Source organism: Austrofundulus limnaeus, unplaced genomic scaffold (assembly GCF_001266775.1).
Source record: "Austrofundulus limnaeus strain Quisiro unplaced genomic scaffold, Austrofundulus_limnaeus-1.0 Scaffold41, whole genome shotgun sequence".
NCBI lineage: Eukaryota > Metazoa > Chordata > Actinopteri > Cyprinodontiformes > Rivulidae > Austrofundulus > Austrofundulus limnaeus.
The window spans coordinates 1,402,814-1,416,707 of record NW_013952443.1 but is presented as its reverse complement, the minus strand read 5'-3'; the positions used below and the strand labels follow the sequence as shown (position 1 = coordinate 1,416,707).

The 13,894-nt window shown below is 39.1% G+C and overlaps 2 protein-coding genes across 8 annotated transcripts in view; one reads left to right on the top strand and one right to left on the bottom strand.

The window, feature by feature from the left end:
* Window positions 1–503, bottom strand: part of cunh1orf53 (chromosome unknown C1orf53 homolog) — a 9,038-nt gene extending 8,535 nt beyond the window's left edge. The window contains exons 1-2 of the mRNA XM_014007318.1: window positions 455–503; window positions 99–375 (exon numbers count right to left, since the gene is read on the bottom strand). Coding sequence (XP_013862772.1) covers window positions 99–281 — 183 coding nt within the window. The 5' untranslated portion in view covers window positions 282–375; window positions 455–503. The remainder of the gene's footprint in view (window positions 1–98; window positions 376–454) is intronic.
* Window positions 504–5,681: 5,178 nt separating this feature from the next.
* Window positions 5,682–13,894, top strand: part of dennd1b (DENN/MADD domain containing 1B) — a 118,238-nt gene continuing 110,025 nt past the window's right edge. For 2 of the 7 annotated variants that reach the window (XM_014007317.1, XM_014007316.1), the window contains exons 1-2: window positions 5,682–5,994; window positions 6,495–6,559. In XM_014007317.1, coding sequence (XP_013862771.1) covers window positions 6,554–6,559 — 6 coding nt within the window. In that variant the 5' untranslated portion in view covers window positions 5,682–5,994; window positions 6,495–6,553. The remainder of the gene's footprint in view (window positions 5,995–6,494; window positions 6,560–13,894) is intronic. The other 5 variants (XM_014007315.1, XM_014007313.1, XM_014007311.1 and 2 more) reach the window with 4 other exon arrangements.

Here is a 13,894-nt window from a genome sequence, read left to right as displayed (position 1 = left end):
CACACACACACACACACACACACACACACACACACACACACACACACACGCCTTGAACTTGTTTTATACCTGTAATCATTAAGTGTGTAAGCTCCTACCTGACACGCCTCTCTGTGGATTCTGTGGATCTTTAGCTCTTCTTCTGTGAGGTTCAGTGAAGTCCTGCTGTCTCTGTGTGTCTCCTGACCACAGAAACCTGCAGCAGACCCGTTGTCCTCACTGATCTGCTGCTTCCAGCTGCTGCTCCTCTCTGCCAACAACTTTCTCTCTGACGGGTTCATCCTGAAAAGCTGTTTGTTACTGATGCGGGATAATAAACACTTTGCCCGGACACTTCCTGTGAAACATGCTCCTGGGAAAACACCAACTCTGGAACTTAGAAACAAACCAAAAACTCGTGTTGGCATGTTTTTAACACAACTTAAACTGAAGAAAACACATTCCTCCTACTCACACAGGGCTGTTGACTTCCTGCTCTGCCTCATTTGTCCCATGTGACCTGATCCAGCTGAACCCACAGCGCCTCTGCTGGTTCACACCTGCTACTGCAGGTTATTTTACTGACAGCAGAAATTTACTGTTTTTACTGTTAATAAAAAATAATAGCACTGTGCAAAAATAAAACACTTCAAGTGTGTTGTCAGCATTCAAACTATTATTCTCTTTTCTTCTTCTTCTTCTTCCTCTTCTTATCATTTGCAGTCAAACTACTTCTGCATACTCTGTGCTATTTAACCCATTCATATACCATAACATTCAGCTCAGTCAGAATTAGTTGTAATTTTTGTTTCTAAATATTTAACTTAATTTAAAAATGTTCTAGAAAAACATGAGAACTTCATTTCATTCAAAACCATTGTTCACTTTGAAAACAGCTCCAGAAGACTTGTTGTCTTTTACTGTTAGTAACAGTGGAGCAACTTTTTAAATTTTAGTTATTATTTTAGCAGTTTTTATAATTTAGCTTTTACAATATTGCTTTTGCAAAACTTTAGCTTTAAACTACCAGTTTGTTACTTTTGCATATGTCAGCTGTTTAGTTACAGTTTAGTGTTTTTTAATGCTTAGTTTAGCTTTTACCATTCTGCTGCCACTTGTAACTTTTAGTAACAGTTTTGCAAATTTTATCTTTTATCAGTGGTGATGCTAAATGAGCTTTTAAATACCATTTTGATGTATTTTTCTTTTTAAAATAGTTCTCATTTCAGCTTTAAGCTACTGTTATGCATCTTTTAGCTTTTAAGTTACAGTATGACTACTTTTATTTTGAAGCTACAGCTATTTAGATAGTTTTTTCAAATTTTAGCTTTTATTGACAAAGTTAGCTTTTAGATACTTTCCTCATTCTTTTAGCTGTCGTTTTGCTGATTTGAACTTTAACACTTCAGTTGAAAATTAATTCTTCATCACATCTGCTCAGGACTCAGTATTTTCACATAAACCATGCAATTTCTTTAATTTAAATAACAGTTTGATCATTTTATCATGTATTTAGTGTTTAAGGTTTAATTTATCTGGATTCTCAGGGTTTCTCTGCTTTCTCACCAGGATGAGAGTCTGGATAACTTCCTATTTCCTGCTCAGAGCATTAAAAATCTTATATTTTAAAAATAGACAAAAAGCAATCGTATCTGAGATTTAAAAAAAAATCTTTCTTACATTTTCCAGGTCATGGTATGAACAGTTTTCATCGAAACTACTTTCTAACAAAAATGCAGCTGCCACACACACACACACACACACACACACACACACACACACACACACACACACACACACACACACACACACAGAAAAAAAATGCTGACAGACTTTTTTTGTGCACCTTTAACATCCTGTTTTGAACATCTTCCTAATCCTGCCTCTTTGTGAGAGCAGGGAGGTGAAGTCAGACTCCCTGAGAAGACTCGTCTCTTCCTCTCCAGCAGCACAAAGCCATCATCTTGCTATGATATCAAAGAATTAGGATGACTTGGACTTGGCCCTGCAAGGTTGATGAGTGGACTTTAATGAGTCCTTTCAAGGTTACCCACCGCTGTAAGCCACCACTGATTATGTTTCCACTCAGAAGTGTGGTTAATGAAACCTGACAAGTGTCTTTTGACTGACATTGTGCGGTCAATTCACCCTGAGACAAATGACACGGCACTGGTAAAAAAAAAAATTTGCACGCACGTTAGAGCAGAAACGATTCTTATAAATTGTACAGATGTGTTATTTTCTTTGGAAGATAGATTTTTTTCACTCTTTTATCTGCAATCTCTGCAGCACGATTGATTATCTTCTGTTACAAAAAAAAAGCCCGATTTATGTAAGATAAAAATTATTTTCTGCACATTTACAATGCAATAGACTCCCGAATCAATGAAAGACTGGGTGCTGACTCTGCAGGCTGCATATAATGTAAGAAAAACAGTTGGGTTGTATTTTCTTATAGCTCAGACAGGTATTTTGTGCCTCAGGTGGTCAAATGTTATAAATCAGTGTCTATAGGACACCAAATTGTCTAGTTTTTGGTTTGATGTTTTTTTCTATTTACTTCCATAATGATCAGTTTTTGGGTCCCTTTAAATGTGAAACATCAAAGGCTTTGGGTATCTTTCTAAGTCTGCATGCTGGTGTGCATCAAATTGTTCTCTTTGTTTGTCCCGATGACAACCAAACAGTCCTGCCATTAGGATTTCATCTGGATGCCTGGAGCAGAATACCCCGGTCTGCTGCCACTTAATTACCTTCCTGCGAGCCTGAGGAGATCTGGCTTGGATCCAGACAGACTCTCTGGAGAAGGACTAAGATTGGTTTCAATTTACAAAAGGGACAAAACGCTGCGCGAGTTGACTCGTTCCTGAAACATATACTCTGAGCATACGTTTTGCCTTTTTATTTATTTATTCTTTTTTATTTATTTTATCAAAACAGCTGTAATCACTTCTCAGTATAAGAGGATCTTTGACATAAAAGGTGGTGGTTGAAATGTAATCCAAGTAACAATCTTTTTATTTTAGACAAAGCCTCAACAGCAGTTTTAACTAACAATCAAAAAGAAAAAATAAGTAGGTCCTCTGGGTGAGTTCTTCTTTAGTGAAATATTTTGTCTCTCGTCCAAGAGACTTCTTCAGTCTGATGAGTTTCAGGTGAACTCAGCCTTATAAGCACTGCCTCCACATGGACAAACAGGTTAGTCACATGCAAAAGAGGGCCATCGACTAACAATAGGCTTGATTAGYTCHATTGTTCATAGAGGGTCATGTGCCCCATCACCTGACTTATTGGTTTGGATGCTGTCCAAACCTCTTTTGGATGTGACTAAATAGAGCCAATCAAGCCTATTGTTAGGCGATGGCCCTCTTTTGCATATGACTAACCTGTTTGTCCAGGTGGAGGCAGTGCTTATAAGGCTGAGTTCACCTGAAACTCATCAGRCTGAAGAAGTCTCTTGGAGAGACGAAACATTTCACTAAAGAAAAACCTACTTATTTTTTCTTTTTGATTTTTTTCTACCTGGATTACTGAGATGCATCAGGACATTAACAGACAATCCATAACCTAATTAAGTAACAAGATCAATTTTACACAACCAAACCTTTAGGTGCACAAACCCCATTTAAAAAGATGTCTCAATGAATAAATGACAGTACAATTCAAGAGAAATGTGAGCATTTAATTCCATTAGGAATGTAAAGTGCTGATGCAAAAGTTGATGCACTTTTCTGCTTTTACTTCACACACAAACTGCTGCTGTTCAACACGTTTGCTGTATTTGTGGCTGTAATTATTCAGGAGAAAGTTGAGTAATTACAGCAGCTCTCAGCACACTTCTTCTGTGCGTCACAGTTGGATTTGTTTCCCACCGAGCGCCGCTGCTGTTGAGGGCAAAAGGCTTTGCCAAAGGACACATCAGTGGTGATAATGAGGATGGGGGCAAACGTTACTCTCTGGCTTCCACCAATCACATTGATCGGACAACAACATGCTAAAGGCCGCTTAGCCCTCCAAGGTCTCGTTCATTGTTCGAGTGCAGCTCGACAACAGTGGAGAAATTACAGCACGTTCCAAGAAACAAGCATTTTCAGATTCTTAACGCTGTTTTTTTTTTATTGAAATTGTCCCATCATTTCTCTTTGTGGACTTTATTTGCTCTATTATCATAAGATGCTGAAAAAAGGTATTTTTGTTTCAAAGTACAACCACCAGGTTGTTTTGTGTGGCACTTTGTGGTAACATGATATCATTCCAATGACATCACATGGACCTCTATCATTCACAGGAAATGAAAGTAACTTTGAAGACTGCAAAGAAAAGTGGCAGTAATGCAGAAAACATCTTAACTTATAATGTGACCTTCGTTAAAATTCAATGTGCACAAACGTTTAGCTGCATTTTGGAAATATACTTTCACAACCTTTAATCCAGGTTTTAAACAAGAAGTATATTTTTGCACAATCAAAAAGAAAAAAACTGTATAGATCTTCTGGACGGGTTCTTCTCTAATGAAACGTTTCGTCTCTCCTCCAAGAGACTTCTTCAGTCTGAGAGTTTCAGGCAAAATTCAGGCCCTGCCTCCATGTGACTGATACTCACATCACATGGCTATTGTTGACACCTAATTAACACTTATTGTTAACAGGGGTGGAGTGATACTGGCAATAGCCGCGCTGTAGGAGGGGGACAACTGAAAACGGAGGCCTCCACCTCTGTTTAATTAAACAGAGGTGGAGAAGAACCCGTCCAGAAGACCTATACAATTTTTTTTCTTTTTGGTTTTTTACCTGGATTACTGAGATGCATCAGGACATTTTTGCACAATGTGTGACGGTTTAAAGTTGTTTCTTCTTTTTAATTTAATATGAGTTAAAAAACGTCAACCTTTAAATTCACACATACCTGTTATTTAAAGGGGGCACATCATGCAAAATCCACGTTTTTAGCCGTTAAATACACTTTGTTGTCTCTCTTGAATTATGAGTTTAAGTCTTCCATTGTCGACATCTTTGAATTATTTGTAAATAAAACGTTTCTGGTGCTATATAGTCGCAAACTCCTCTATCAAACTGGAATGAACTGGTCTAGAAACTGGAGGGGGGCGGGGTGTAAAGCGCTAATTTAAAGAGACAGCCTCAATCCGAGACACACCTCAGAAAAGCGGTGAAAGAGGGGCTTGTGGAGTTACAATAAGGAGAAATTCAGACCAAAGCATTGCAGTTCCACTTTATATAGACCCCAACTGAATGAGCTAAATGTGAMAAACAAGAATTTAAAAGCATGACATGTCTCCTTTAAAAATAAAAAGGGGTGCTTATGACGAGTACTCAAATGTACAAATCAGCTTTTATACAGTATGTAAAACAAATAATGCATTTTTTCCTGAAATGGAGTGTAAAACGTATTAAAATTTAAAAAAAAAACCCTCAAAACCCTTAGTATTGCATTCCTTCACTGCACTTTTGGAGCCTCCAGGTGGAGGCTACTGCTGCCACAGGTGTTGAACTGATAAGGCAGGAAAACACATTTTTTATTTATCAAAAAGCATGAATCACATGGTTCAGGTCTGCGGTGTGTTCTAATCAGAGGCATGAATCATGTTTTCAGTCTGCAGCGCGCGCGCACATCATGTGGAAGCGGCGGCGGCGCAAGGTGCTCATCTGACGCGCTGACGTCACTGACAACACTTCCTGGAGTGGTGTGTTTGTTGTGGGAAGCCGAACTGCTGGAGGGAGGTGAGGAGGAGGTGGGAGGGGGGATTTAGGCCACGTAAACGACAAGAAGGACGCCACCAACTTCTACTTTAAAGCATGTGGTCGCGGCTGCTGATTGTGACCGGTAATCAATTAGAGTCAGAGGACTGACGGCTGAGACCGAGGAAGAAGAAGGACGTGAGAGGAAAAAAAAAAAAAAAAAAAAAATCTCGGACAGACAGACCTGACAGTAGAGCAGCGCCTCCGACAGCACGGAGCTGTCGCGATGCTGTGACTAAACCATGGACAGCAGGATAAAGTAAGACCTCTGAGTTTCTGTTTATTTGACRTGCTCTCCTCGCTACATTTGAACAGCCGGTCGAGCTAGCGGCTAATGTTTAGCTCGCCTCGCGCTCCGTTAACCCGGAGCTGCGTGGTGTTGCAGACGTGCGGAGGAATGTTTTGCCGTAATTTGAGCCATCATCTCCAGCCTTTTACAACCAGGCCAGCTGGCTCTGCAGCATTTGGGTCAGTCTGTGGCTGTCTACTACGACCAACAATTAGCAGCTYTGACAGCCAAGCAGACAGCTTTAAAACAGCAGACAATATGTGCCGAGTTACTCCWGTGTTACATTTAAATAAGAGAACCAGATGACCCTCTGCACTTGTCATTGACATTTCCTGTCAGTGTCAATTCTTATGAAAAGTGGGTCAGATGACCTGCTGCATTTAAACGCACATGTAATGGAAGTGAACACAGCTGTGTTTGTTTTTGACGTTCCTCATTTCCTCTGAGTAAACAAGCCTGATCCTTTCCAGGGAGAACCCAGAGAGAACGTTTGATCTGGTGGTGCAAGTGTCCTGCCCAACATCTGAACATGAGGGTAAGTGGTATCAATATTTGAATTCAGAATATGCAGTCCGCTTTCTGTTTCTACCTGTGGTTASCATGTTCAACCACACACTAAATATATTCTCTGCTTTTAATAAACAACAATAAAAAAAAATTGGCTGCGATTAAGATTCTTCACTATTTTTAACTTTTGGAGCTTGCGAGCCAGGCAGGAAATAAACTCTAGTGTTTCAGTCAGATGCTTCTACATAGTTGCTACTCATTTTTCAAAGCTTTAGAAATGCAACACAGTAATTTAATGCAATGCATTTTTTTGAAGAATGCATATCATCCCTTACCTTTCATCCCACTTTGGTCAAACTTTAAGAATAACGTTATGCGCATGCAATTTCACACACTGTCATATTGAGTAAATGTTGTGAATAATGGCAAGGTACTACCACTTCAAATTCTAGTTAAATACCYGTCRAATTAACTGAGATTGATTTTTGTGCTTGCTGATATTGATTAGCTTTGGTGGCCATGAAATGGATTGACTCCAAAGGTTTTTCATTTGTAGATGTGCAGATATTTTGCCAACAGTTAATTAGGGTTGACTCAGTTGTAGGGATGCACTGATATGAAATTTTCAGCCGATATCGATATCCGATATAATTATTGCTGTTATGGCCGATAACCGTTATTTACCGATATTACAAAAACACACAAATTATATTATACATATACGCACAAACACACTTGGGTCTTTTTTTGTTACCGTAAATAAACAACCAGACCTCCCACACAGCTCCCTACTTCAGTTATTCCTGGCAATGCAGCATCAATATCACTATCATGATCAAACAGATGCCGCTCAACCAACCATCTCCCCTCCCCAAAACAGAAACACAAAACTAAAAATTGGGAAATCAAAATCGGACGTTAATATCGGCCCAGTTTTAAATATCGGACCGATACCGATATTCTAAAAAATGACCAATATCGGCCGATACCGATATTGGTGCCGATATATCGTGCATCCCTACTCAGTTGTGTTGAGCAGGACTTTTGAGTTTGATTTGTGAATTACTCTCAACTGCAACTTTACCAATTTGTATCACAGCATCTGTAAAATTGCCTGTATTATAGTTATTTTTGTGTTTTCTATTAGTGGCCGTTTTGAATTGGGTTGTTAATTAGTTCTAGATGTGAATCTTCACAGTTTCATTAAAAATATTCCAGATGTCCACAAGGTAATTTTTACAGTTATAGTTAAATACACTTTTCAGCGTCAGTGGTTTCTAACATAAATTTGGATTTTTTTTTAAATAGAGTTTATTTTGGTTCTTTTAAAATCTGCTCAAAGTTAATTATCTTTAAAATGCTGCTAAAAGTTTATAGAACACTTTGGAAAAATTATGGTGGACATTCATTCTTTATAATTAATGAAAAACGAGTGTTTGCTGTAAATTTACRTCTGTWATGAATTKGCTGTTGGCCATTSAAGACACAAAATACACTTTATGTGAATGATAACAAAATACTTTATACTCATGGATTTATTTATTTATTTTTGCATTTTCTTAAATTTAAAGGCTCAAAAGATAAAATAACAAAAAGATTAAAAGATTATCCGGGTCCCAGCAAAAATCTTATGTCGTTCTCAGGAGTCATTTTGTGTTCCATGCTTGCAGAAATGATAGTTTTTACCCGGGCTGTAATTACTGTAATTGTCAACTGTGCAGCCAGGGTGCCATGTAATGTTGGTYGTGGATGCTGAACGGACTTGCACGTTATTTAAAGTTAAGACACCAAGCGTCACAGAACTTTGCTGCATGACTGCACCAGTACTCATTATGTGTGTTGTGTTATTATGTGTTTGTGAGATTTAGTGTTTGCTCTGTCAAGATGTAAAAAGGCCAAAAAGACATATACTTAAATCAGTATCAGAGATCTTTCTATTAGTGTTGTGTAGTCCTCATGTTATCCATTTGATGGATTAATCTCACATAACAAGTTCAAGATTTCTCTTGCAACTGTTACCCAACAGAGAGAGTTTTATAAATCAAATGTCAGAGTAAAACAACTCTGTATTAATTGTTCTCCTGTTTGCACAGATTATTTAATCCAGCTGTAGCTGCCAGAACCTTTCTGGGAAATGACCAAGGCCAACGAAGAACAACGCWGTATTATACCTTTTTATAAATATGGGAAATAAAGCAGGCTAAATTTCACATAGGTATCCAGTGTCCTTCATAATACGAACGTCAAGTAAAAACATTTTCTCTACATATCACACGGGCTGTTTTATTTTGCCCACTCGGTGCTGAATTTAAAGAGGTGTTGTTGGATGGTTCAGTGGTGCAGCTGCTGAGCTGACGAGAGTAGGCTGAAAGTTGTCCTTGGATGTAGCGCTCATATTGGATTTTAAACCAAACTCATAAACCGCCGAATCACAGAGTAATAACTGACTTCCTCAACGTACGGACTGGGGTCAGACTCATATCCGGACTTGTGTTCCCCTGAGCGAAGCTGCAGCGCAGCTATTGAATTGAACGCTCGGCTCAGTTATTTGACCAAAAGTTTATTTCTCTGATTGGATGTCGAACGAACTTGTTGAGGAAGCTGGTTTCTGTAAGGGTGGGCCTTGTGTTTGTGGTTGGCTGCCTTTTTAAAAGAAGCAGTTTCATTTACTCCAATGAGGAATGAAGCACTTCTCCCTGAGTCGGATCAGTTTCGCTTTCCTTGACTTGCCTTTTAAAATAGGCTTTAATCAAATAGTTAAACTGGATGTGAGATGTTTAAGTTGTTGGTTAATGTTAATATTGCCCACTGTGAAAGTTTTTCATTATTTTTGTGTTTAGTTTTGATGCTCTGCTGTACGTTTCTTGTGAGCTGAATGTGTAAAGGCATGAGTCATAATTGACAGGTTTTGGTCATGCTGTGAAACCTCCACACAGTCACTCACCACACACTAATACTGTTTCCCATACACTCAAACATGATCTTTATTTTTGCCAAAAAGTGCCACTTCTTATTCACACATTATCTTCCCACTCCCTTCGAGAGGCAAACAAACAGTAGGGCGACCATGACGGACTATAATTAAATTGTCATAGCAACATGATGAAGAAGATTTGAGCGTTTGGCATTTGGAGAAGTGGCAGAAACTTGCTTGCAATTCTCACATCTCCTCTCCTCGCTTCAGGGAACGGGAGTTTAATTTTAGCTCACTTTGGCTGCTTTTCAGTTGTTGTGAACTTCCCTTACCAGTAATTTAGGTTTTGCCCTGAAAAGGTTGTAAGTGACTGGCGAGGTGTCTGCTGTGAGTGAGTGAAGTGCTCGCTGTTTGCAGTGTTCTGCTGATGCCGCGCCGCTGTTCTGCTGCCCTCACCACATCCTTGTCCTGCAGGTTTGAAACTAGATCCATGCGCAGGGCCACGAATCAATACCATCAGAGCGCAAACGCAGTTTCCCTCGTTAATGTCAGTCAGGACGGAACTGCATGGTTTAAAAAGCCTGTGCTAAAGTCAGATAAAATTAGCTCAGCTTTTTATCTGTCCCTGAATTTCCTGTGTCGGTTCAGTTGCACACCCTTTGAGGTCAGCATGCAAACAACACCTACATATTTGCAGAGAGACCTGTAAAATGCCTGCATTTCATTAAGCTACAAACCTGCTTGACTTAAGTATCTTAACGTATAGTGCGCTTTAAAAAAATAACCTTCTTTAATTAGGAATTTTAATATATATCCCTAATTTATTGACATTGTGATCACAGTCTGCACAATTTATTTATTTATTTATTTATTTATTAAAAAAACTGATAGTAAAGTCGAATTTTTCAGTATTTAGAATGTTTTATGGGAATGCCGTTTTAAAGCCTTAGGAAAATGTATTGCGTACAGTTTGTTGTTTCATTTCTAGTGCAGCAGCTGTGTCTAGTTGCACTCTGTAAAAATAAAACTGTCATGTTGGAATGGAAATAAGTTGTTCGTTTGCTCTGAACCCAGAGCAGAAAGACACCAACACTGCATAATTAAGTACTTGTTCATTTTATTGCAAGTCATATTGTCATTGCAATATTAAGCACTGTTATCGCACGTTGCAGGTTTTCCTAATATTGTGCAGCCCTAATTTCTTTTAAATAGGAATAATAAATTAGTGGACTAGTTTAATTACTTAGATTTTTGATGGATAAACAGTTTAGCAATGACAAAGCCAAAGATTTGTTCAGTAGGTAATACCCCTTTTTACAGTATTTTGACTAAATGTTCGGTATGCACATTAACATTAAAGTTAAATCATTTAGCCAAATACTGTATTTGTAGAACGTTGCCATTTTGATAAGGTCTCCTCTGGTAGAAATGCCAATTGTTATCTAGTTTTTGGTAGCTTCTTAAACATTGAGTTTAGCTTTATTTACACCAAAGGTGTGGAATTGTGTATTTTCCAGGTACATGGCTCAATTCTCTACTGCAATCAAGTAACTCTTGCCTTCATTTGTTATGAAAATGTTGTATATATCAAAAATAAAATTTCATCATAGCCTTTCTAAATGTCTTGAAATTGGCCTTCTTTAAGAACCTACTACCGTTTCCGACACTCCCACTTCAGCACATCTTCACAACAAGGCTTCATGCCATTTACAACATTTTGTAGGAGTGTTCTATTTTATTGCGTAAAAAAAGCAAAATTATATAATGTTGGCTGTCGTAGAAAATATTCAATGGGCAGAAACACGTGAATAAAAAAAAACATTGGCTTTGGAAAATGGCAACTCAGGATGAAGTTGAGCCTTACTCAAATGATCCCACGTCAGACCAAAAATAKGTTTTCAGAAGAACCAGAGCGAGTACAGAAGCCCTTACAAAATGTTTCAGCTTGGTAATATGTCTCCCAGTCATCCTCTCATACATATACGTCAGTGTAAAGCTACTTTGTGCAAAAAAACAATAAATATACATTATTATGAAGCCATGTTTTGCAATGAGATCATGAACATCCACCATATTTAGGATAGGTTTTCCTAGTCTGGATCTGTGTGGGGGAGGCATGGGGGAGGGGTGCTATGTGGGGCAGGAACTCGACTGGGGACTGAGCTCCAGGGAGGAGCTTTGGGTAAATAGGCGGTGCTTTGTACCAGCAAGTGTTTAGGCACCTCCAAATGGCTACCACAGGAGATTCAAGGATTTCTTAAACATTCATGCATGAGTCAAAGTAGCACTCTGTGTTTGATGAGGGAATAACATTACATGATAGAAAGCCCAAAAAGTTGATTTTTGCATAAGCACCAACCTATAGTGAGTCCACAGCCGCTGAAAGGGCATGTCTTTCAGTACATTTTTGTTTTTTAGTATTTCATCTGGCAGTGCAAGGTACCTCAGAGGGCCAAACTTTGCTTTCAAAGTGCACTCCACTAGATTAAATCATATACATGGAGGCAGCTGCTGAGGTGAATAACAAGCAGGCCAAGGTGGTTACAATGTGGGCAGTGGTAGACAACAAAATATTGTGCATGTGCTAGAATACATTTTTATAAGCCGTGTGCATGAAAGTTTTCTAAACCTGGTTGCCTAAAACATGGCTGCACGGCTCGCTGGTTTCTTGATCGCAAACACTCAAAATTCAGTGAGACTTCAACCACCTGTTTTCTCGCATTTTTGCATCACCATAGTCTCCAACAGTTGCAGCTTGAGATATTATCCTTAGCTCAAGTTTTTTTTATTTGCATGTGTTCACACAGTTATAAGTACGTTATTCAGTCCCTGAATGATATGATTCTAATCTGCTGTGGTTGAAGAGAACATTGTTAATTTGTAATTGTGGAGCTAAAGGCATGTAGTTCACAAGGATTAACTTTGCTAGTGGTCTGAAATGTGTTTGTGCTGGACCAGCTCTCAGTCATTAATCCCATAGGAAGAGTTTTATTTTTATTTTATTTTATTTTTTTGAGCAAACAGAGAACAACATCAGCAGTAATCCACTGCCTTGGCCTTTTGGCTGCCGGTAAATTTGCTGGTACTTGTTTCATGTGCATCAGCATTCCACAGCACAAGTGTTGCAGAAACAAAACAAAAACAATGCGAAAATAAAGTTATAGCTACAGTGGTGGCAGTGTTCATACCTGGAATCGGCCCCTACACTTCTAACCACGGATCTGTGGATAGATAACAGTCTCTGGCCCCTTTTTTTCCCACCCCATGCAGGTCCATGGAGACCTGGCGTCCCTGTTCAGCCCCCGCTCAGTTCTGTTGGCTCACTGCTGTGTAGATGCTCAGGCTGTGAGCAAGCATTGCCTGAGAGCGTGACTGGCATGCTAGCTACTAGTGGCCGCGGCTACATAAAGCCATATTGATGTGCTTCCAAGATGCTGCCAAAGCTAGCAGATGACGCTAATGCTGCCAAGGCAGTAGGTGGGGACAGATGCTACCTGTCCTCGCCTGCTCCCTCCAGCCAGATTGTTCCCACTAACAAAGCAATAAACGTAATAGATCAACATATCAGTTTTACAGCAACATTTATGCTGCAATTAAGGGAACGATTTAGTATTAAAATTAAACTCTTTGACGGCAGCTGGATTAACACTGACACTTAACCGGTCAGAGATTTACTTCATACGGGTTATAATTTATCTTTTTTTTTGATTTGTTCAACATGCACATTTCTGTTCATGCCTTTTGTTCTGCATTCCAACAACACTTTGACTTTTACGAGTTATGTAGATTACATTTTTTCTTTGTATGACTAAACTTATTCCCGTCATAGATATTCTCAGAAGTCTGTGTTCTTTTCCGAGTAAAGTCACAGGTTCATTGTCTGTTTCTGTATTTCCACTTTTAATAAAAATTACATTTTGCAGCATTACGGAAAATGCGTAAAATATAAGCACTTAAAAGAGCAGACAGCTACAGTACAGACATTAACTCTTTCATTGTTGTCACTGCTTTGCTGAACAATTCTGAGAATTACTTTCATTCACTGTGATTCAAAAGGTCAAAGTGTCACCTTCTGCACACTAGTTTATCAGTCTGCTCCCTCCTCAGTTGTAGCCTCCTTGAAGCAACACTATGATGTACCCCCCCACCCCAGCTTTCACTTCTTCCCTTTTTCTCCCATCTTACTTGTTCAGAAGAGCTCCTTTGTAGTAGAACTTTAAAAAAAGGGGTTTAAAAAGTGATGACATTCTGCAAAATGTYAGCGCTCCTCAACCCAAGCATTGTTGGTTCTGAGGTCTGATTGGGTCCCAGTTTTGTGTTGAGCTCATGATGGGCTCACACTCAGACGTGGGGGCCATAGGAGTTGTCGCAGATGCCGTGGCAGCAAGGAGGGTGTTGATTGGTCATTAGAGGGAGCCCACTCCTTCAGACAGAACCCCCGAGTCTCAC